Here is a 24840-nt window from a genome sequence, read left to right as displayed (position 1 = left end):
AGCTGTCTTCTCTCCTTTCAGTTGTGTCATCGCTTGGTGGCACCTACGACGCCGTCTTCGTGTCTTCTCGGTTTGCGCCTTGTCTCCAGTGCAGCCATCGCTGGCGAATGCTGGGCAGCCATGCCAGTTTGCCACATGTCGCCCACTGCAGTGAGCACAAGTTGCCGCCTCTTCTCATCATGTCACAGGTATGGGTGTCGTGCGCACCAGCGCACTTTATGCACTGTGGTGAGCTGCGACAGTATTTAGCCGCAGCTGCGACAGTATTTAGCCGCATGCCCTTCAGCTTGGCATCTGAAGCACAGTGGCTTAGGGTCCATGCCTAGGGGGAGAGCTTCGGCACTCACAGGAAAGCCTAAGAGTTTCCTTAGTCCAAAGATGTTGCTACCATCCGTCGCAGTTCCCACTACGATGACGTACAGAGGCAGCCTCTTCTTGTTTGGCTGGTTATGCAGCTTAGTAGTTGCACCCCAGAATCCAGCACCTGACAGCCCCTCTTGGACTGTCTTCTCATCACATATCCCAGACAGCCCCCTGATCATGGCCTTAGATTGCTTCTCGTGCTGTTTCGGTGCGGTTGTCTTCTCCACAGTAGGTGGATCAACAATGTGGGAGGCCACAGCACTCTTCAGTGATTGGTTCCTGTAATATCCCTTATAGCCACGGAGGGCAGGGGCCCGCATTGCTGGCAACCAGGTTTCCTGGAGGGCAATGCAGATAGCAGGTGTTAAGCTTAACAGTTGCTGTAGCTCAGCCAGGCAGTGGAAAAAAACCGCCGCAATTCCACTGGAGGACGATGGCATCATGAGACGCGGAATGCATGGAACATTCAATGAGGTAGTCACCTGCTGCCACCGACTTATTGCCTGAGCAGTCTATATCCATTGTGTCTGTGAGTCTGGCGAGATCTAGGTCCTCAGTGGACGCCAAAATCTCCACCCCATCCTCAGATGCACAGCTTGTAGGTAGCGGTGGTGTGGGTGCCACTGCAACTTTCTTGGTCTTGGGGATTTTCTTTTTGGATTTCTGTCGCTGCTCCTTGGGTTTCCCTAGCTGCGAGGACTTCACTGGCTAAGTTTCCAGGACTGAGGATGAGCATGAAGCCCTATGACCAGCTGCTTTTGGGCTCTTCAGCCACTGGCGGGTGTCATCGTTCCCAGTAGCAGAAACCTGGGAAGGGAGTGACCCAAGGGACCCCCCTCCTAGCGAGAGAAACCTAAGACGATTTACGCTTCTCCGGCTCAGAAGTGGGGACTGATATCCCCGATGGTTGGGAGGGTGTTGCTCCCGAAGTAGGTAGTGCAGGAGCAACAGGGAGGGAAATGCGCCCCACCATCAAGGGGGCAGGTGTAGGCTTCCAGCTCTGAGTTGTGACTGGGGTTGGCGGAACTGATGGTGCCAGAACTGTTGTAGTGGCGGCATAAGATGATGTCATATGCACAGGATGCAGGCAGTCAAATTTTCTCTTAGTCTCAGTGTAGGTCAGTCGGTCGAGGGTCTTGTACTCCATGATTTTCCTTTCTTTCTGGAGAATCCTGCAGTCTGATGAGCAAGGCGAATGGTGCTCTCCGCAGTTGACACAGATGGGAGGCGGGGCACATGGAGTATTGGGATGTGATGGGCGTCCACAATCTCGACACGTGACTCTGGAAGTACAGCGGGAAGACATATGGCCGAACTTCCAGCACTTAAAGCACCGCATCGGGGAAGGGATATAGGGCTTTAAATCACATCGGTAGACCATCACCTTGACCTTCTCAGGCAATGCATCACCATCGAAGGACAAGATGAAGGCACCGGTGGCAACCTGATTATCCCTCAGACCCCAATGGACACATCAGACGAAATGTACACCTCACCGCTCTAAATTGGAGTGCAGCTCATCGTCAGACGGCAAAAGAAGGTCCCTGTGATATATGACACCCTGGACCATATTTAAGCTCTTACGGGGCGTGATGGTTACATAAACACCCCCAGCTTGTCACAAGCGAGTAACGCCCGTGACTGGGCAGAGGATGCTGTTTTGATCAAGACTGACCCAGATCTCATTTTGGACAAGCCCTCCCCAAACTTGCCCTCTAAATGCTCAACAAAATTGAGGCTTCATCGGCATGAAAGATTCTCTATCAGCTCTCTAACAGACAAGGTACAGGGGCGAATAAGATTCGCCACCATCCTTAGCCTGTCGTTTCTCCCATGGTGTGGCCAGGGAGGGGAACAATTTGGGGTCGCACTTCTGTGCACTGAATTGAGCTCATGAATGCTTAGAGACTGCTGGTGTTTCACCACCAGCAGGAAATGATGGACTACGCTTCATCGCGTGTCATCTGCCCTGATGCCAACCACTCCGACCATGGGTGCCACCCAGCCTCAGCAAAGGTCACCTGGCAGGATGGCCATTGCCGGGAGTTCCGATGCCCCAGGGGGATGGGCATCCACCCCTTGGCATATGTGGGGAGTTCACAGTGCAGGCATCAGCTGTGTGGTCAGGGGGCTACAACCAATAGGGTAAATGGTGGCCTTACCACAAGGGACTGGCTACTGTGCTGGATATCAGGTGCAAAAAAGTCCATGGTCATCGTTGACACAGAAAGCGACGCTGCATAGTGCATGGTGGAAAAAACACCTAGGAAGGTGTCCTCGCCCAAGAGACGGAGAATGGACGGGACTGCAATGCGATGACGAGAAAATGGGCCAAAGATCTCAATGCACAATGGACACAATGCACCGTGTAAGGCGCCATTCCCCAATTGGCTAGCTCTTCAGGAAAATTTTGAAGATTGGAGGTCAAACCCTACAGGGGAGCATCACATAAAGGCTGAAATGTGTGAAACTCCTTTTAGTTGCCTCTTACGACAGGCAGGAATACCTCGGGCCTATTCTTACCCCTGGACTCGCAAGGGGGCCTCAGATCATAGGAAACCACTGTCATTAAAGAACTTTTTCGTTAACTAAAAAAATGTTAAGTTTTGAACATACAGGGTGTATACGTGGACAAGGAAAAAAAAATTCCCCAGATTTCCCGGTTAAAAATACACTTTCTCCCGGGTGAAAATACACTTTTTCCATGATAAGTGACAGTACACTCTTATTCGGCACTGTAAAACTCATCAATCCTTTGAATGTTTATGGTTTTATATACCAGAGTAGAATTTCCCGGCACTTTAGAAAACGAAACTCAGGAGGAAAAACATGTTTTGAAAGACCTCCAGCAACATGTACGCCGCATATTTGCGTATTATGAAGGTATAAATTCGAATTCCAGCAAACACTGCATGTCACTTTCTGAAGCATTGAAACCAAGATTGCGATGCGCGTTTGTAAGCCAGTCATAGCTCATGTCATGTGATATCGCTAGCTTATGACAGCTCAGGACACGTGATGTCAGCCAATAGCAAGATCATTGTTACGTAGCGCGAACACACAAATAAGAAAAGTTGATGGTTTAAATTAATATACGTAGCATTCACATATAATATTTGTCTCGAAGATTAATAAGTTGGAAGAGAAGCTAAGCTTCCACATATAATGTGGATCTTTTTTGCGCTTGTTACACTTTAGGATACATCACACTAACTTGCCAGTAAAAATTTTAATAATGTCGTAAATGTCTGATCTTCTGGGCTCGAAATTCTTCTAAATGGTCGACCTCAAAGAGTTGATTTTCAAATGAGAGTCAAAAGCTTTGGGATTTAAGAAATTCATCGTACATTCTCGCACATCATTCATCTTACGCAAAAGGAAATCTGCTTTCAATGTAACGCTTTTCAGACCACCATTTGCAATATTTTCCCGCGACCTGTTAGAAATAGGTTCGTTTCAACAGTTGCAAGAGAGCGCCAGATAACAAGTGTCACTGCGCTTGGGCAGCTACGACGATGCAGGAAGCCCATATGTTCATACGTGTAAAACATTAAAAGACCTTAAATTATGTCATAAAAGAAACAAGACATCAGAGGATACTTTAGGAGTGTTGAAATTTCGTGAACCATACTAAAACGCATAATTCAGCTTAAAATGCACATTCGTATGTAAATTTTCTTGGAGTACCAGTACTGTATTATCTCATGTTTGGTTCTTTATTATGGCATAATGCCATACGATCACTTGAAATGCAGCGAACAGTTGAAACTAGCCAATAGTGTGAAATTAAACACTTTGTTTCAAATAAATTGAGTGCCTCAACAGAAAAGATCTTTAGGAAACCGGTAAAAATAGCTTCATTGTTCTGTAAGGCGATTAATGTTTGACTGTCAGAAAGGTGGAAATAAAATCTAAAACTAATGACATATTTTAGCCTTCCGTAATTACGCGAACGTATTTTAATTCATTTGATAGCTCCCGGCCACAAAAATATGTTTTGTTATCATTTAACGTGAGAGCAATAAACAAAGAGGAAACAACAAAAAATCACTAAACGTAAACACAGGTCACGTGGAGACGACCCACCTCCACAACAACAACTCAGACTGGCTGTGCATCAGCCCCAGATTTACTCATTTCCGAACTGGGGCAATATTAAGTAGTAGCGCCCAGTCACACTTCTGTAACCAGAAGCGGAAGAAGGTACTACTCATATGCGACTCAACTGTGCATGTGCAAGAGCCTGCCTGCAACTGCTCAAACGAATCTAATTTAAATAGTTGTCACGCCATGCTCATTGGAGGCAATTTGTTGTTACAAAGCACTGCATAGTCTTCCTAAAGCCTTAGACACACTTTGCTGTTGGCAGACACTTGTATGAGCACTGTTTTGTTATTGTGTATAGTGCATTTCCTTTGCAACTGAAGGTTTTTTTTTTTGTTTTTTTTTTAATCCCGATTTTCTCCAGGATGAAAAAATTCTCTAAAGCCATTCTGGTATTAAATACTCCTTATGACCTCTATAAATACAACAGGTTATCTGTCAGTGTTGCAAGCATACATATAATCTTTCAGAGATTTTGACAACAAACTATTGCCTACACTTCACGATGTGTCAGTTAACTGAATGACATAGTGGTGATAGGAAGATCTCAAGAGGATCATATATCAAATCTCCAATAAGTTTTTTCAATCCTTTTGAAAAGTGGGCTGAAGTATAACATGCCAAATTTTCAATCCTTTTGAAAAGTGGGCTGAAGTATAACATGCCAAAATGATAGTTTTTGTAAGCCTTCTATTAAGTATACGGGGGTTACCTAAGAGAAACTATACTAATTGTTTCATCGGCAGAGCTTTTGTAGTATGATGTTTTGCCACTAGGAGCACACAGAGTGGGCTGAAGTATAACATGCCAAAATGATAGTTTTTGTAAGCCTTCTATTAAGTATACGGGGGTTACCTAAGAGAAACTATACTAATTGTTTCATCGGCAGAGCTTTTGTAGTATGATGTTTTGCCACTAGGAGCACACAGAGCGATTAATCAGTAAGCTGAATGTCACTGAAGGAAGGTAGGGATGAGTTTTGGCAGAGTTTATACATGTAGAGTACTCTACAGCATTGGCTCCTTACCCAACTTGCATTTATCATGAATCTCTTGCCCAGCACTGAGTCCCAAGCGACAAGAAAAAAAAACACAGGTGACTCAAGTATGTAAGAAGGGTTAAAGAATAGACTCACAGAATTACAGACCAATATCCTTAACTTCTGTTTGCTGCGGAATCCTTGAATATATTCTCAGTTCGAATATAATAAACTTTCTTGAGACTGAGAAGGTTATGTCCACGAATCAGCACGGTTTTAGAAAGCATCACTTGTGCAAATCTCAGCCTGCCCTTTTCTCACATGATATACTGCAAAACATGGATGAAGGGCAACAAGCAGATTCCACATTTCTATATTTCTGAAAAGTATTTGGCACGGCGACCCATGGCAAGCTGTTAACGAAGGTATGAGCATATGGAATACTTTCACAGATATGTGAGTAGCCTGAAGACTTCTTCAATTATAGAACCAGTATGTTGTCCTCGACAGTGAGTGCTCATCAGAGACAAGAGTATCGTTAAAAGTGTCCCAGGGAAGTGTGACAAGACTAATGTTGTTCTCTGTATACATAAATGATTTGGTGGGCAGGGTCAGCAACAATTTGTGGTTGTTTGCTGATGATGCCCCAGGTACCAAAGTTGAGTAACTGTAGCAATATACAAGATGACTTAGACAAAATTTTCATTTGGTGTGGTGAATGGCAGCTAGCCTTAAATGTGGAAAAATGTAAGTTAATGAAAATGAGTAGGAAGATCAAACCTGTAATATTCAGAACAGTATTACTAGTGTCCTCCTTCACACAGTCACGTCATTTGAATATCTGGGTGTAATGTTGCAAAGCAATATGAGGTGGAACGAGCATGTGGTAACTGTGGTAGGGGAGGCAAATGGTCTACTTCGGTTTACTGGGAGAATTTTGGGAAAGACTGCATATAGACACTGGTGCAATCTCTTCTTGTGTACTGCTCGAGTGTTTGGGATCCATCCCAGGTCAGTTTGAAGGAAGACATCAAAGCAATTCAGAGGTGGGCTCGTAGATTTGTTACCAGTAGGCTCAAACAGTGCGTGAGTATTACAGAGATGCTTTGGGAACTCAAATGGGAATCCCTGAAGGGAAAGCATTGTTCTTTTTGAGAAACACTATTCAAAAAATTTTGAGAAATACTATTCAAAAAATTTAGAGAACCAACATTTGAAGCGGACTGCAAAAAATTCTACTTGCCACCATCATACATTGCACGTAAGGAGCATGAAGATAAGCTCAAATGGAGGCATATAGACAGTTGCTTTTCCCTCCATCTATTTATGATTGGAACAGTAAAAAGTGAATAGTAGTGGTACAGGGTACCCTCTGCCACAAATTGTACGGTGGTTTGCGGAGTATCTGTGTAAATGCTGTTGTAGAACTGTTCCATGTCATTTCTACAACAGCTGAATTTTTGTGAACAGTTTGCAGTGGTGAAATTCTGCTTTTTCCTCATAAAAAGTGCAACAGAAAGTCATGAAATGTTAAAAACGATGTACAAGGATGATGCTATGGGGGAAACTCATGTGTTTGAATGGTTTTCCCATTTCAGCAATGGTGAAATGTCAATTTATGAAAAACCTTGTCTTGGTTGTCCTTCCACAGCCCAAATACATGAAAATGTTGGAAACATTCATGCAGCCATCGACAGTGGACCACTGAAGAAATTTTGGAGCTGTTGAGAGTAACTTGGAGTTCAGTGCAGCAAACTGTGACAGAAGGTTTGGAAATGAAACAGATGGCTGCCAAATTCATGCCACGACTGCTGAACAAAAAGATCGTGTGGAAGCATGCTGTGTTTTGAAAGAAGAGTCCTGAAATGATCCAAACTGTTTTTAAAAAATTATCACAGGTGATGAAACTTGGTGCTATGCTTACAATACTGAATCTAATCAACAATCAAGCCAGTGGAAGACATCAAGTTTGCCTTGCCCCAGGAAAGCTTGTCAGGTGAAACCAAATATTAAACAATGCTTTTTTTTCCTGATGTAATAGGAGTCTTGCATTCAGAGTTTATTCCATGGGGCCAAACAGTTAACCAAGCTTTCTACTTGGAAGTTTTCAAAAGACTGTGCAACAGCGTGCTGCAGAAGCAGCCCATTTGTGACAGTCAAGTGACTGGGTTTTCCATCATGACAATGCCCCCACTCGCACAGCCTTGTCTGTATGACAGTTCTTGACCAAAAATGGTATTATCCCTGCTCCTTATCTCCCACATTTAACCAACCTGCGTCCTGCAACTTTTATTTCCTACAATGAAGAGAGACGTGAAAGGAAAGTGTATTGCTGATGTTGCTGAGGTGAAGAAAAAAAACTGTGGAGGTGCTGTCAAGCATCATAAAAGATGAAATTCAATAATGTTTTGAAAAAATGGAATAAAAGATTAGACAGGTGTAGTAGTGCAAGTGGAGAGTACTTTGGTTTGGATACCCCTTTTATATGCTGTATCTATAGCCAGGAAGACCTTAAACTGATGTCAGAGAATTTGTCAGCCATTGCCCATATTCCACTACCAAAGAATGTAACGGACTGCGGATTTCCATGGGCACGGTTATGTATTATGCCAAATTTATCCCCCAAATTGCGACGATAGTCAATCCCCTGAATCAAGTACAGAGAAAAGGTATCCCTTTCTGGTGCGTTGTGGATTGCCACCAAGCATTTCGTAAGCTGAAGTAATGTCTCAAAATTTCCCCATACCTAACCTAGTATCAGCCTCATTTACCACTCATGCTAGCCATGGATGAATCACCATATGGCGTCAGGGACGTTCTATCGTGTAAGTATCCAGAGGGCTCCAAATGGCATATTGCGTTTTCCTTTAAGATCTTGACCCTGGCACAAAAAAAGATTCACAGATAGAGAATGAGGTATTGTCAATTACACTTAGTACCCAAATGTTACATATTTTCTTGTCTACGGCAACAAATTTCATCTGGTCAGAGATAACAAGCTGCTGCTTCTGCTGCCCACATTTTTCACAATAAGTCAAAGTTGCCTAAATGTAAAGCTTAGAGATTACAATACTGGGCTCTTTTCTTATCAAATAACCAATATTCCACTCATTTTGTATGTCAGCTCAGGACAAGAATGGCAACACACTGCCTACAGTTCTATGGGTCTGTAGGATAAATAACAGACTGTCAATTTCCACATTGATTCACAATTAGAACCATCTGTGGGAAAGTTTCCCATCACTGCCATAGCAGCTACACATAAGGATTCAATCTTTAGACTGGTGTGCCAGTTCATGCAAACCAGCTGGCCCCAAGCACTTCCTTCAACCTACTCCACAGAACTTCTTTGTTCTTTTTCATGACACAGCATCCTTCGCCTTTTCAGAAGTGTCTTACTGTTCAATCAGGAAGACCACCAGAATGGAGTAGTGCTTCTGAGAGTTTTGCACTTCCATAATTGCTGTTTACATAGCTCAAGTTGTACACAGCAGCACCACGAGAGGCTGTCACCACAAAGGCACATTACTTGCCAGGTGTCTCCCAATGGTGAGAGTCTGCCTCCAAATAGAACTCACTAATTAGGATTACATTCTGCTTGCCCGACACTTCCATCAGCACATCATATCCATTCGCCGATAGTGTTGCCAACTGCCAGAGAGAGCACTGTAAAACTGGGAATACTTTGGTTCCACATAATACAGGTGCAGATGGAGATCCTTTGGCCAACAGGAATGAAAGTCAATGCACCACCAACACTTGTTCACTTTTGTCACAGATCCACCACAGTTCTTGCAATTATGCTATGGATCACAGTACCATTAAGAAGCTACTACAGTTCCATCTCGTCTACTGTGGCTGCAGCAGGTCCGACATGGGAAATTGCTATTTATGGAGCAATAGGAACAGTTAGCAACAAGTGTCTGCGAGTGAGTTAATTTCAGTCCATCTGACTAACTCACAGACTGTCAAGAGACAGCAAAGTTCATCTGTATTAGCTACAGGTATGCCATGCACAAGCTACCTGAGAAGTTCATCTGTTGTAAATATTCAGTGGTAACGAACGATATACACTTCCAAGCTGTGTTCTTGTGATGCCCAGTCACAATCAAGGTATGTTTGGAGAGTGCTGCCACCTTATAGAGAGCAAGAGTAGAAATCTCATTTTTCTGGTACTATGGATGTTTGGGCTGAACCGACTGTAGCATGCACTTACCCAACAGTAACTCTTGCGTAAGTCCCACTGGGTCATTTCCAGAATGAAGAATCTTGCCCAACTGTGCATGTGTTGGCCATGTTAGACGAAGATATTGGATGAGTGGTTCAAAAAATGACAGGCTTGTCAGTTGCAGCAACTGGTACCATCCCAAACCTACCAGCCATGGCACACCTAGCCATCTGTGGGACTGGTTACATGTGTAATTTGCAGGACCACTTCGATGTCCAATGTGTTTGATTTTTGTAAGACACATATTCTTATTTTCCATACACAATAAAAATGCAACAGACCATGATAAAAACTACCTTTAAGATCCTCGTAACTATTTTTTTCTGCTAATGGAGCCCCATGAACTCATCACAAATAATGATCTGCAGTTCACATCCATGGATTTTCAGTGGTTTTGCACCCAGAATGGAATTATGCATGTTATCATACCTCCGTTTCACCCTGCGTCTAATGGCATGGTACAGTGTTTTGTGGAAACGTTCAGCAAAAGTGTAGTCTTACTTACGAAATCTCCCACTACATTCAAATGCACAGATGGTCAGAGATACAAACTGCACACAGAAGTACAACATATAGCCAACAAGGACACACTTTAGCCTATCAGTGTCATCTAATGTCAATAAGCATTTAGCTCAAAAACTCCGCTTGATTCTGAATGATCAATTACAGTGGAGCACATTTCCACTCTTACACTTCATATGAGCCACTCGAACAGGCACACACTCCCAAAGCTCAACCCTAATTGATCACATTCATATCCAAAATCTTGTGCCGCAATAGAACTGTCATACATCTTACTTTGTTGCTTCTCTGGATCAATGAGTCCTGGGTTCGATTCCCAGCTCGGTTGGGGATTTTCTCTGCTCGAGGACTGGGCGTTTGTGTTATCATCATCATCATCATCATCATCATCATCATCCGTGATAGTGGCTAGATTAGAGAGTGTAAAAAATTGAAGTGTGAAAAAAATTGGGCCTTTGTACAGGCACTGATGACTGCGCAGTTGAGCACCCCACAAACCAGTCATCATCATCTTACTTTGTTTTTCCTCATAATGTTTAGTATTATATTCATACAATTCGTATACTTCAATATTGTACATTTTCATTATATAGGCCTACTGTATTTGATACTATCCATACTACAATTGCATTTTTAACAGAGGTACTGTAACTCATCAACATGCTTGGTGTATAACATGAGTGATGGGTATTTGATTTGACGTCTCTCACCCAATGTCACAACCAGAGATTCTGTATGCATTGAAGGTATCTTTGTTTCTGAAGTTTGGCTCCTGAACACTAATGTCTTTCGTAGACACTCACCAGTTGTTTCCTTGATGATAGTCTAATAAGCCAAAAACCAGTTTGAAATAAACAAATATGAGCAGAAAAAAAATGCAGTTAGTTACTTTGTTTTTCAACTTTTAATATAAAATGCAAATTTAAGTACTTAAGAGAGACAGCCAACAAGTAAGCAAAATGGTATCGACTACAGTGTTGTATGGTGATCGATATTTTAAGTATGTGCAAATATGCCTCATGCAATATAGACAGAACATTATAATGTCTGAAATAAGTCAAAAAAACACAACACAAAAATTAACACTTTTCTGAAAACGATAACTTTTGATTATACTAGGTGTTTCATCTATTTCTTTATTTCATACAAATCTGAATAAAGTGTAGAGAAGCAGACCAACTATCAGTTCATAGTGGTAACAATGCATATGGACAATATTTTTCTTTATATGCACAGGAACAATCAGAGTTTGGGAAAGTGAGATACAGTACGTGCATTTAAAGATTAGAAGCTCATTATAAGGTGTAATCAAATTGCTCACTTGGTAGTATATTGCTCACAGAATACAAATAACTCAATTAGGACCTTAGAGCACGCACAGTTGTCACTTTATGAGTAAGGTTCATTGTATCACTTGGATGTGTGATACATAAAATGTTTTCTCCTATTAATTTGTTCTGTTTAATGTGCACAAAGTACTTAAGTCAAATTAATAAAACATCACAACATTTGCCTAAAAATTTCTGAGAAACAATCTAAAAAATCATGAGCAGATGCTGTCCCAGAATTTATAATCCTAAGTAGCAGATTTTAAGCAGTTGTAGCTTCCCTCGCAGTTAAAAGATTCAAGTAGATAATTGCACTTATAGCAAAATAGTATTCTTCCTGTCACTGTCACCTAATGATAAAATTCTTTGTTTGTGTACTATGTCACAAAGCTGCAAACTTTTCCATTAAAAACCAACTAACATTTTGGATTTCACACAGGTCTTCTTTATCTCTTTCATGATGTGTTACCGAAAACCATCTGGATTAAGCTATTGTTCAGTTTATGTACATTAGCAGCAAGTCATTTTGTGTTGAAGTAAGAACGAATAAATGAAAATGCCTGACAAGGTAGCACACAATGCCTTTGCACATCCAGAAACATTGCTATTACCATGAGGATACCTCACTGGATCATGTTATCAAACACTGATAAATTTTATCAACATACAAAGCATTTACAATGAAATACAAAGTGGCTACAACAGGACAATCAACACACAAATCATCTAGTGTTTTTGCCCACATATATCTTCAGAAATATTCAGAATACTATATTTTAATGACTGAAAGCTTTAAATAAACATAAACTTGTATGATGTATAATGCACATGTCCTTACATTTATTGCAGTAAATATTTATTTTCTGAATAAAATGTCATCACTGGAGATGTAAGCAAAACAAACAAATACCTTTCCATTTTCATACCACAACAGCGCATGATTTCTGGACAACACTTTGCAATCAAAGATTGCATTGTTTTGGGCTGCGCGGGCTCTTGCAACTGATCGACCAATTTTCACTGGCTGATCAAGAACCAGCGAGCGTTCCTGCAACAGTTCACTGCCGTTAACTCTACAGCTGAAATATGAAAAAATACAAGTGCACTTACAGGAAGATAGAATGTGTAAGAAGAGTAGGCATGTAATCTTGCAAGTAGAAGGCCAAGGTGAAAAAGAGTGGGAGCAGACCTCAAACAGAAAGGAGACTATTGCTTTGTTTGGATGAACAAGGAGAACATGCGGTAAGGAGGATTATCAAATGTAATTCTGTGACAAGACTACTCCATCACAGAAAATTATTATAAAGACCAGTGATTCAAACATTGTAATGTCAGAAATAAATAGTTTGTCATGTGAAAAAAAGAAGCCTGGTGGAGAATGGAGTGTGAACAATGCATGTGGAGCAAGTATGAAGTCAGAAATTTTTTTACGAAGGTTGAAAAAAATACACTATGAATATACATAAATGTCCAATTCTGGGAATTCACTGCTGAATGTCTCTCATTAAAAACACACACTCATAGGATGTCTGTCACTAGGAATATTAGCAATATCTTTCCATCTTTCCACTCTACACTGAAAGGGGCGCGCGCGCGCACACACACACACACACACACACACACACACACACACACACACACACACACAGAGAGAGAGAGAGAGAGAGAGAGAGAGAGAGAGAGAGAGAGAGAGAGAGAGAGAGAGAGAGAGAGAGAGAGGGGGGGGGGGGGGGGGGGTTATAAAGATGCATTATCAATCTTGAAACATTACTGATAAGACATTTTAGTACCATTATTCAGCATGGAACACATTTTACTACTTTCTAAACTAAGTTCTCATTTCACGTTATGAATTATTATTGACAGCTGTAGATACAATATGAGGATTGAGTGTTGCTCTGTTGATGCAAATTTATAACCCATATATTTTCATGTTATTTCACAAATAACCTTGATCCCTAATTTGTTATTAACTCTATTAAATGTGAGAAAATACCCAATGTCTGATGCAGTATAAGCTGTTATTACCATTTTCTACTATGTCTCCATTCATCATGACACTCTTCTGTGAACCAAGTTTGTTCTTTGGGGAAAAAAAGCACATGTTCCAAACAAGGGGAACCACTATGCAGGGTGAATGAGGAGGAAAGGTACATGATCTGAGGGATGACAGTATTTGTTGGTTGGTTGGATGATTAAAGGAATCAAACTACTGGAACTACTGGTCATCAGTCCAGTTTTCCTCAAACACAGAGGTCTACATGACTGTAGATCAGAGATGGCCTATTGTGCAAAACCCAGAGGAAGAAAACTCCAGGCTTACTAAAGGTCAACAAAGGCTAGATGAGGGACAAAAAATAATAAAGGGGAAATACAGGAAAAAAGTAGGCAAGATGCCCTGTCTAAGAAGTCGCCAGAAGGCCCTGAGACCAGAATGCAATGAGGAAACATACTTCCCCCATCCCCAGTCACTTACCACAGGTACACCACTCAGAAATTGCGTAGGAAAGACTACCATCACATACAGGGCAAGAAAAACACAGACATAAGATGAACAAGTCAAACACACCATGTGAGAGGATGGGAAGAAGAGTAAAAGAACAGATAGGGTGAGGGCCAGGGTGGACCACCAAGCCCTGACAGCCGCAGCCTTGTCTGGGCAGAGGAGGCAACAGAGTTTTCTGCCAATCCCTCAATGCATCGATAAGGGTAAGTGGAGCCCCCTTAAAGCAAGTGGTGAAAGTCCCCTTCATGAATAAAAATGCAAAACTACGTCAGCAACTGTGAAATTGTGTCCTAATACCAGGGGTAGTGAATCATGGAGATCAAGAGTCTGCTGCAGGGCGGCCAGTTTGGGGCAGTTCAGCAAAATGTAGACCACAGTCCCGTCCTTCAAGAGGCCTGCTTGAAGGACCTCCACAGATTTGTTGTCACCTTTATCACCCAAAGTTTGTTGGTTAAGCCAGAGTGAGCCATTCTAGATTCCTAAAACTTCATGGCGTAATACAGATCGGAGGACTGCTACCGGAATACTGATCTCAAGAGTCGGTTCACTGGTAGCCAGTTTGGCTAGGCTATCATCAAATTCATTCCCTGGGATCCCAAGGTGGCCCAGGGTCCAGACGAAGGTCACTGAGCATCCCTATTATTCAAGGGCACACAGGGGATCCCGGATAGCCACAAACAAAGGATGGCGAAGGTAAAGGAGTCGCTGTGGATGAGAAAGGACTCCCAGTGCAGAAACGGATATGCTCAAGAGCATGAGAGATGGCTACCAACTCCGCAGAGAAAGCACTACAGCCATCCAAAAAGGAGCACAGTTCAGTACATCCCATATGCGTATAAGAAAAGCCTATGTTACCAGCAATCACCAATCCATCAGTTTAGCCTTTTCCTGAACCCAGGGATGTGCAAAGGTGGGGAAAAATTGGTGGTGGAGGGCCTCAGGTGAACCGAGTCTTTTGAACCTTGTGATGAATCAAGAAAAAGCTGTGGCCGAGATATGCACCATGGAGGTGTACATGAGTGGGCCCAGAGGAGAGGTGGTAGAGGAAATAGCTGGAGTTTTAGGGAGGAGTGACTGAATGTAGATTGTGATCATAACCCCTGATCTGGGCCACCATTGCAGGAAATTGACTTCCATGCTTGGAAAGAGGAGACGGTACTTTGGGTGCTTAAGGGAGTTGCAAACGTGTCTAGAATAACTGAAAAGCTGTTGTTGGTACCTGGTCTGCAACGGACAGACCCCATCCTCTACGAGTAAGCTGTTTACAGGGCTACTTCAAAAGGCTCCTGTCGCAAGTCGAACCCCACAGTGGTGAATCAGATCCAGTAACCGTAACACTGAGGGGTGATGCCAAACCGTTTGCCAGACTCCCATAATCAAGACAAGACTGTATCAGGGCTTTGTAAAGCTGCAGAAGTGTAGTGAGATCTTCACCACAGCTGTTGTTACTCAGGCAGTGAAGTGTATTGCAGTGCAGCTATGCCACTTTTCACTTAAGCTGGCGAAGGTGGGGAATCCTTGTCAATGAGCGTGAAAGACTAGTCCTAGAAAGCGGTAGTCTCCACCACATTGAGTAGTTAGTCGTCGAGGTAAAGTTCTGGTTGTGGGTGAATGGTACAACATCAACAGAAGTGCATGATTTGAGTCGTGGCTGAAAACTGAAAACCATGGGTGAGGGACCATGCCTGCACCTTTTGTATGGCACCTTGCATTCGATGTACAGCGATACCCACACTAGATAATGAATAGTAGAGGCAAAAGTTGTCAGCATACAAGGAGGGCGACACTGAGGACTCAACAGCTGCTACTAGACCATTTATGGCAACTAGAAAGAGAGGAACACTCAGTAAAGAGCCCTGCAGTCACCCAAGCTCTTGGATATGGGGGTACTGTGGGAAGCACTAATTTTCAAACCTTGGAATGTATGGTGCAACAGGAAGTTCTGGATAAAAATTGGGAGTGGACCCCAGATACCTCGCTTGTGTAAGGTAGTGATGATTTGGTGTCGCCACATGGTGTCATAAGACTTCTCCAGGTCGATGAAGATGGTTATAAGGTATTAATGTTGGGCAAAAGCTGTTCAGATGGCAGACTCCAGGTAAACCAAATCATCAGTAGTGGAAAGGCCTTGGCGAGAACTGCTCTAGGACAGAGCCAGAATATGCAAAGACTCAAGGAGGCAACACAGCCATCAGTTCACCATGTGTTCAAGCAACTTACAGAGAACTTTGGTGAGACTTATTGAGTGATAACTGTCAATCTCTAGAGGGTGCTTACCTGTTTTCAGCGCTGGGACAATGATGCTTTCTTGCCACTGTGGTGCGAACTCGCCCTAGCTCCAGATGCGGTTAATGATGACAAGGATATTATGTTGAAAATGCACCAGTAGGTGCTTGATCATTTGGTTGTGGATGTGGTCTGGCTCTGGGTCTGTATCAGGCTTGGTTCAAATGGCTCTGAGCACTATGCGACTTAACTTCTGAGGTCATCAGTCGCCTAGAACTTAGAACTAATTACACCTAACTAACCTAAGGACATCACACACATCCATGCTCGAGGCAGGATTCGAACCTGCGACCGTAGCAGTCACTCGGCTCCAGACTGTAGTGCCTAGAACCGCACGGTCACTCCGGCCGGCCTGTATCAGGGCAGTGGGCGAGGACACTGAAGAATTCCCACTCACTAAATGGGGCATTATATGCCTATAGGCAGCATGTTGTACAAGATAATTGCTTCCATTCCACCCACTGTGCAAAATGTTTGGCAATGGCGTTTGGGTCAGTGTAGACAGTGTCATTTAAGGTAATAGCAGGTACACCTGTACGGGTTGTTATCTGTAGAGACATCTGATCTTACCCCAAACCTGTGAAGGAGAGGTATGTGCTCCGATGGTTGAAACATACCATTCCCAGCATTCTTGCTTCCGTTGTTTTATTGGGGGGTGGGCCCAAGCATTCAGCCACTTAAAGGCAATGAGGTACTGCATCAATGGGTGCCACTTATGGCATTGGAGAGCCCGCCTATGATCTCTAATAGCCTCTGCAATTTCTGAGGACCACCAAGGTACTGTCTTCCGTTAGGGACCCAAGGAACAGAGGACTGCTAAATCTACTGCTGGAAGATGGGTTTTAGTTGTATTCTTGACTGCCTCATTAATACATCCATGCGGCAGAGAGCAAAGGGTGACAGCAGAGGCGAAAACACACCACCCATCAGTGTTGAGAGCCAATCTGGGTAGGCATCTGGGGCATGATGCTGAGGGAAGGACAGGAGAATCACGAAGTGGTCACTAACACACAGGTCATTGTGGATTCTCCCGTGAGTAGATTGGAGAAGACGAGGGCTGCAAATGGAAAGGTCAATGGCTGAGAAAGTTCTGTGCACCACATTGGTGTGTGGGGTACAAGTATTCAAGAGATAAAGATCCAGCTGAGCCAGGCAAAGGTCAAGCTGTGCCAGGCAAAGGTCAAGCTGTGCCAGGCAAAGGTCAAGCTGTGCCAGGCAAAGGTCAAGCTGTGCCAGGCAAAGGTCACCAAAGGAAAAGGGGGGGGGGGGGCGGCTGGGAAACCAAAGCAAACAATATGCACTACGACACTTCAACATCGGGAGGAAGATAAACATTGCAGATGGTAATATCCTGAAATGATCTTACCCAAACAGCCACAGCCTCCAAAAGTGTATTGAGAGAGCACAAGTTTGCTGTAGTGTCCAGAACATATGTGCAAACTTCTCCCAATAGGGTCATTCCATGTCAATTCAAGCATTCTGAGAAAATGCTCCAGCTGATAGTCTCAGATTTGGCTGAAATTTAGCACACCAATGCTACAAAGTGTGGAACACTCATGTATAAAATTTTAAGTTCCCCTGCCAATTAGTTCCAGAATTATGGCTCGCGAAAGAAGGTGGCGTGACCCAGAAATTGCAACCCGCATCTGGCAATCTTCCTTCAGACCCAACTTCATGTCTTAATAACTTTGGAACTATTCCGCACAGCCCAGTGAAATTCTTACAACCCAGTAACATCCATTTAGAGAGCACACTCCATGAATCAAAACACCAACAACATATTTCTGAGGGAAAATACAAAATTCCAAAATGTGATTAAAAAATGTAATACATTAAAAGGTACATATTGTAGGTGCCATCTATGCCAAATATAATTCACTCAAAAACGGTATAAATTTTTTTGTGGTACGCTTAATGTGGCCTAAACACACACAGAACTCATCATGCCCATATCAGTCACACAAACAGAGTTACATGCACATGAAAATACAAAAATTTGAAAAACTACCTGAAAAACATGGATTTTCTAAGTGTGGCAGCACAAAAGGGACAAGTGATATCCGAGCCAAATTTCAAACACTGCATAAGCAGGCCATACTATAATATGTGGCAAAATTTCAACTTGTGATTGCAAGGCATCTGTGTGTGATAAAAGTTGACAGAGATGTATTTGGTTATGTTTCTTTTAACATGATTTAGCAAGTAATAGTGATGGTGCACACAGCTCGTTTCAGATAAAGCTGCAGTAATTTTTGGGAACCATTAGGCAACAGAATAATGGTAGTTTTCAGGGACAGAATGAGTCATTGTTAGGCAGGAACAACAAAGGAAACAAGCAACAATTACAGGTTATTCATGTTTTTAAGATTCTAGTTCAGACTGGTCAGTACTGTTGTGGAAAGTCAGTATGGAGGCAGAAGAGTGTACTAGTGGTGCTTTTGTTCAAACAAGTTGCAGTATTGGTAGAGCACAGGCATCTGAATGTCATAACACAACATATAGAACAAAATGTGGCATTCGCTTTGTACTGTATGATCTAGATGAATCTGACCAAGATTTGTTGCTATGGAGATCCGGGATACACCCTGTGGGCACAAGAAGTACAGTTCCAGGAAACTTTAGTGTTTGTTATCATCATATGAAAATGTTTCTGGATAAGTATTCTTTCCTACAAAGAAGTTGTTTTGATCCATTTCGGATTCATAAGAAGACAGTGAAGTGTAGCCTCAGAAAAATTGATATAAAATCAGTATTTAAAGTGAATCAGTGCATGGGACTTAACATGAAACCAGGACAAAATTTATGTTCCAGGTGTGTTACACTGCTAAAAAATGAATATTCTGATAATTTACGTGACAGTGACGAAGAGTATCAGCCACCTACAACCACAGCAGATGACCAATTAAATACTTCAGTGACTGATCTTGGTTTGTCTCCTATGAGGACACACAAAGTTGGGAAAAGAGACAGGTCCAGCTATGGTAGAAGAAAACTACAAGAAGCTCAAACGGAATTAAAACACAAAATAACTGACACACTAATAGTGGAAGAGGAAGAATTATTTGCTCCAAAGGGACAGGAATCATACCAGAAATGCTCTGATTTGGACAAAATTGCGCACGATTTAAAAGAAAAATGTGCCATATCCACACGCCAGTAAAAAGCAGCTATTCTTATCCTTGCACCTTCCAGCTAGTCAATTGACTACACTCCAAAGGAATTCAATGTTTCTAGATATATGGTAAAGCAAGCTAGGAAAATAAAAGCAACCCAAGGAGTGCTTCCACAAATTCAGCAGACTCAGGGTAAGAAATTGAGGTGCTAGTGTCGGAGTTTTATGAAAATAATGACATAAGCCAAATAATACCTGGAAAAAAAGATTATGTAACGGTGAAAATGGGAAATGTACATGTACAGATGCAAAAAAGACTGCTGCTACGCAACATATCAGAACTATATGTAGAACTCAAGGAAAAGTATCCCAATACCAAAGTAAGTTTATCATCTTTTTCAATCTTCGGTCAATTTTTTTTTTTTTTTTTTTTTTTTTTTTTGGTGCACAACTACAATGGTCATTAGCGCCCAGACTAAGTTAGGAATGCACTGTGAGGCACAAGGTTAAAAACAGCAACTAAAAGGGACAATATTATAAAAGACAAAGACAGGCAGAGGATTAAAAAAAAAGCATAATCAAATGTACTTAGACAGGTTTGTCAAGTTGATAAAACGAAGAACGCGAGCAGCTGCTCCTGGGTCATCCGCTAAAAGGGCATCCAGAGTACATGGCAGGCCAAGATCAAGACGCAGTGTGTTAAAATCTGGACAGGACCTTAAAATGTGGCGGACCGTCAGTAATTGCCCACATGGGCAGAACGGCGCCGGCGCAGCCGTCGGCAGATGGCGATAGCTGAACCGGCAGTGTCCAATTCGTAACCGGGCCAAAACAACCTCCTCCCGCCGAGAAGGCCGTGAGGAGGACATCCAAGCCGCGGGAAGAGGTTTCAAGGCCCCCAATCGGTATGCCACAGCGATAAAATGTGCCGACAAATGACCCTGCTACAATCTGATGAAGGGACCCAACAAGAAGCTGTCCGAGGCTAGAGGACCGCAGCCTTGGCCGCGTCATCTGCAGCTTCGTTCCCAGGGATACCGACATAGCCAGGACCCCACATAAAGCTAACCGGAGAACTGTCGTCCACCAGCTGCTGAAGAGAGCGTTGGATCCGGTGCACGAAAGGGTGAACCGGATACGGATCACTGAGGCTCTGGATGGCGCTCAGGGAATTGGAGCAGATGACATAAGCAGAATGTCGGTGGAGGCAGATGTAAAGAAAAGCCTGGTAGAGGGCAAAGAGCTCAGCTGTGAAGACCGAACAATGGCCATGGAGCTGGTATTTGAAACTTTGTGCCCCGACAATAAAAAAACACCCAAACCCGTTATTGGTCTTAGAGCCATCTGTATAAATGAAGGTCATATTAATGAATTTCAAACGAAGTTCAACAAAATGGGAGTGGTATTCCAAACTGGGGGAAACCTACTTCGGGAGCGCTCCAGGAAACATGTACGCTGCGCGCTGCAATAGATGGTAAAATCGTCCATGAAAAGGGAGCCTGATACATCAGCTGGGAGGCAATCCATTATTGGATTGATCGCTATGGTGCAGAGAGCAACACTCAAAACTGAGCCCTGTGGCACCCCATTCTCCTGGCGAAAGGTGTCTGACAGGACAGAACCCACATGTACCCTGAACTGTCGATCCATTAAAAAGGAACGAATAAAAAGAGGGAGGCAACCGCAAAGGCCCCATGTATGCATGGTGCGGAGAATGCCCGCCCTCCAACAGGTGTCTTAAGCCTTCTCCAAATCAAAGAACACAGCCGCGGTTGGGCGCTTCTGCAAGAAGTTATTCATAATGAAGGTCGACAAGGTAACCAGATGGTCAACAGCAGAGCGGGGCCAACGAAATCCACATTGTACATTGGTAAGTAGGCGTCGAGATTTGAGCAGCCAAACCGAACAAGAGTTAACCATTCGCTCCATCACCTTACAGAGACAGCTGGTAAGCGAGATGGGTCGATAACTGGAACGCAAGTGCTTGTCCTTTCCCGGCTTAGGAATCGGTACAACAATAGACTCGCGCCAGCATGCGGGAACATGTCCCTCAATCCAGATGCGATTATAAGTACGAAGAAGGAAACCTTTACCCGCAGGAGAAAGGTTCTTCCGCATCTGAATATGAATAGAATCAGGCCCTGGAGCAGAGGACCGTGACCGGGCAAGTGCATTTTCGAGTTCCCGCATGGTGAATGGGGCATTATAACTTTCACGATTCGAGGAGAGGAAGTTAGGTGGCCTAGCCTCCTCTGCCTGTTTTCGGGGGAGGAAGGCAGAGTGGTAATGAGCGGAGCTCGAAACCTCTGTGAAAAAGCAGCTGAAGGCATTGGAGACATCCTCAGGGGCCACAAGGATGTCATTCCTGACCGTCAAGCCACAAACTGATGAGTGGATCTTAGTGCCGGAGGCGCAGGCTACCCCAGACAACAGGAGGAGGAGTAAAACTGTTGAAGGTGCTTGTGAAAGCAGCCCAGCTGGCTTTCTTGCTTTCTTTAATAATACGACGACACTGCGCACGTAGTCGTTTATAATTGATACAATTCGCCATTGTAGGGTGGCGTTTAAAGGTGCATAAAGCACGTCGACGAGCACGTAAAGCGTCTCTACATGCTGCGGTCCACCAGGGGACCGGTACACGACGTGGAGAAGAAGTAGTGTCAGGGATGGAATATTCAGCAGCAGTGAGAATGACTCCTGCAACATGTGCGACCTGACTATCGCAGCTTGTGAAGGTTTGATCCTGAAAGGTCGCCCTGGAAGAGAAGAGCCCCCAGTCTGCTTTGGAGATGTTCCAACTAGTTGAGCACGGAGAGGGGGTATGATGCAGAAGATGGATAACACACGACAAGTGGTCGCTCGAAAATGTATCAGAAAGTGCATACCACACAAACCGGCGTGCAAGTTGGGTAGTACATATAGAGAGGTCTAAATGGGAATAGGTGTGAGTTGTGTCCGAAAGAAAAGTGGGGCGCCAGTATTGAGGCAGACAAGATTGAGCTGGTTGAAAAGGTCTGCTAACAGGGAGCCCCTCGGGCAGGATGCTGGAGAGCCCCAAAGGGGATGGTGGGCATTGAAGTCTGCAGTTAACAAAAATGGTGCAGGTAGCTGAGCAATAATTTGCATCATGTCTGCCCTGGTAACGGCAGACGACGATGGAGTGTAAACGGTACAAATGGAAAACGTAAAAGTGGGGAGAATAATTCGGATGGCAACTGAATGCAGGCCGGTGTGCAATGTGATGGGATCGTAGTAAATATCATCCTGGACCAGCAACATAACCCCTCCATGAGCTGCAATACCTACCACAGGGTGTAGGTCAAAACGCACAGAGGTGTAGTGTGCCAAGGCAATTTGATCGCATGGGCGTAGCTTCGTTTCCTGGAGGGCTACGACGAGCGGACAGTGCAAGCAAAGCAGCAACTTTAAGCCCTCTCGGTTGGAGCGAATGCTGCGAATATTCCAGTGAGTAAGTGCCATCATGAAAAGAAAAGCAAGATGAAAGAAGGGGTCACCTCGAAGGCCGCTGAGGGCCTGGCTTCGCGCGAGCACTGCCGCCGCTATCAGTAGGCAGACAGTCATCGTCCATTGGTTCTATAGGTTCATCGGCCATCTTGTTAAGATGGCCGGGGGGGGGAGCTTCCTCCGCCGGTGAACGGCCAGATGTTAGACTACCAGCAGTGCGGCCAGGCGAAACGGATGACGGCCTGGGGTGGCAACCGCTGGGTGGCGCAGGAGAAGAAATGCGCCGTGGCGGAGAAGGAGAACTGTGCTTTCTATGAGCCTTCTTGGAAAGTCATTTAGTGGAAGTACTGGTCGATGGCTGGGAGTTCGAGGTACGTAGGAAGTCTGCACGGGACGGTTCCTTCTTGAAGGCCCGTCCATCTGACTTCTGGGTCTTCGTCTTGGCAGAAGCTGATGAAGGTGCTTCTGTCTGAGGGGTGACGGGAGGAAGAGGAGACGTCGACCGGGCGATCTTCGCACTGGCCGAACGGATGCCCGTAGTGCTGGAGGTCAGATCGCATGTCTGTGTCGCCACCTCCCTGGTAGTTCGAGGAGAGGCGAGGACAGTACTGTATTTCCCCGCTGGGAGCAGCGTGGGCTTCCTACTAGCAAATAGCTTGCGAGCAGCCGAGGTGGATACTTTCTCTTTGACCCGAATTTCCTGTATACAGCGTTCTTCCTTGTAGATGGGACAGTTGCGGGAGGACACTGCATGGTCACCCTGACAGTTCACACAACGAGGAGACGGATGTGGACTGTCACCCTCATGGGCATCCCTGCCACAAGTGACACATTTAGCCGCATTGGAACAAGACTGGTGAGTGTAATTAAAATGCTGACACTGGTAGCAGCGCGTAGGTGTCAGGACGTAGGGGCGAACAGAAATAACCTCGTAGCCTGCTTTGATGCGCGACGGCAGCGGAACACTATCAAAGGTCAATAAAAGTGTCCGGGTCGGTACAAGGTCATTGTTGACCTTTTTCATGACCCTATGGACAGCCGTCACGCCCTGCTCAGCGAGGAAAGACTGAATCTCCTCGTCAGTCAATCCGTCGAGTGATCTAGTATACACCACACCATGAGACGAATTCAAAGTGCGTTGAGCCTCCACCCGGACAGGGAACGTGTACAGGAGTGTGGCCCGAAGCAGTTTTTGTGCCCGAAAGGCGCTTTCAGTTTCTAGTAACAAGGTACCATTACGCAACCTGGTACAAGACTTGACAGATCTGGCTATGGCATCTACGCCCTTCTGGATAACGATAGGGTTGACAGAGGAAAAATCCTTTCCTTCCTCAGATCCAGAAACTACGAGGAACTGTGGGGCAGGCGGTAGTACTTTTGTCACTGGTGGCTGGTCAAGTTTCCGTTTTTGGGCAGGAGTCGAGAGAGAAGAAGAGAAATCCATTGCGGAGGAATCCCCCATGATTGCCAGCGTCTCCGATGGCACGCTCCTTCCTTGTGGGGACCCTCTCAGAGGGCACTCCCACCTTAAGTGAATGTTTACACCTCAGGTCACACCTCCCGAGAAACGGACGGAGGGACCAATCGGCATGGTCGAAAGGTGTCAGCTCAGGCAATCACCCCTCCCTTGGCCTGGCCTTTACCAGGGGGTACTTGCGTGCCTTACTTGTCTACCCAGGGCGGGGAATTACGCGTTACCCCGTCACCGGCTATGCGTGCTAACGCGTGGGTCGGCCTTCAGGCATGCACAGGGAGCAAGGAAGAAGAGGAAAAAGAAGGGAGACAGGGAGAGAAAGGACAGACTGTCTCAAACGCCGAGGCGGAGACCACAGAAGGCAAGGAGAAGAAGGCAAGGAGAGGAGAAGAAGGCAAGGAGAGGAGGAGAAGGCAAGGAGAGGAGGAGAAGGCAAGGAGAGGAGGAGAAGGCAAGGAGAGGAGGAGAAGGCA

The 24840-nt window shown here is 44.4% G+C and overlaps 1 protein-coding gene across 4 annotated transcripts in view; it reads right to left on the bottom strand.

Annotated features, from left to right (window-relative positions):
* LOC124721874 (sarcolemmal membrane-associated protein-like) overlaps positions 1-24840 on the bottom strand; it is a 351987-nt gene that overhangs the window by 250009 nt on the left and 77138 nt on the right. For all 4 annotated transcript variants that reach the window (XR_007006401.1, XM_047247014.1, XM_047247016.1 and 1 more), the window contains one exon: positions 12435-12572. Coding sequence is in view for 3 of the 4 variants with exons in the window: in XM_047247014.1 (XP_047102970.1) it covers positions 12435-12572 (138 nt within the window). In the remaining variant the exon portion in view is untranslated. The remainder of the gene's footprint in view (positions 1-12434; positions 12573-24840) is intronic.

Source organism: Schistocerca piceifrons, chromosome X (genome assembly GCF_021461385.2).
Source record: "Schistocerca piceifrons isolate TAMUIC-IGC-003096 chromosome X, iqSchPice1.1, whole genome shotgun sequence".
NCBI lineage: Eukaryota > Metazoa > Arthropoda > Insecta > Orthoptera > Acrididae > Schistocerca > Schistocerca piceifrons.
This window is presented reverse-complemented; position numbering and strand designations above follow the sequence as displayed.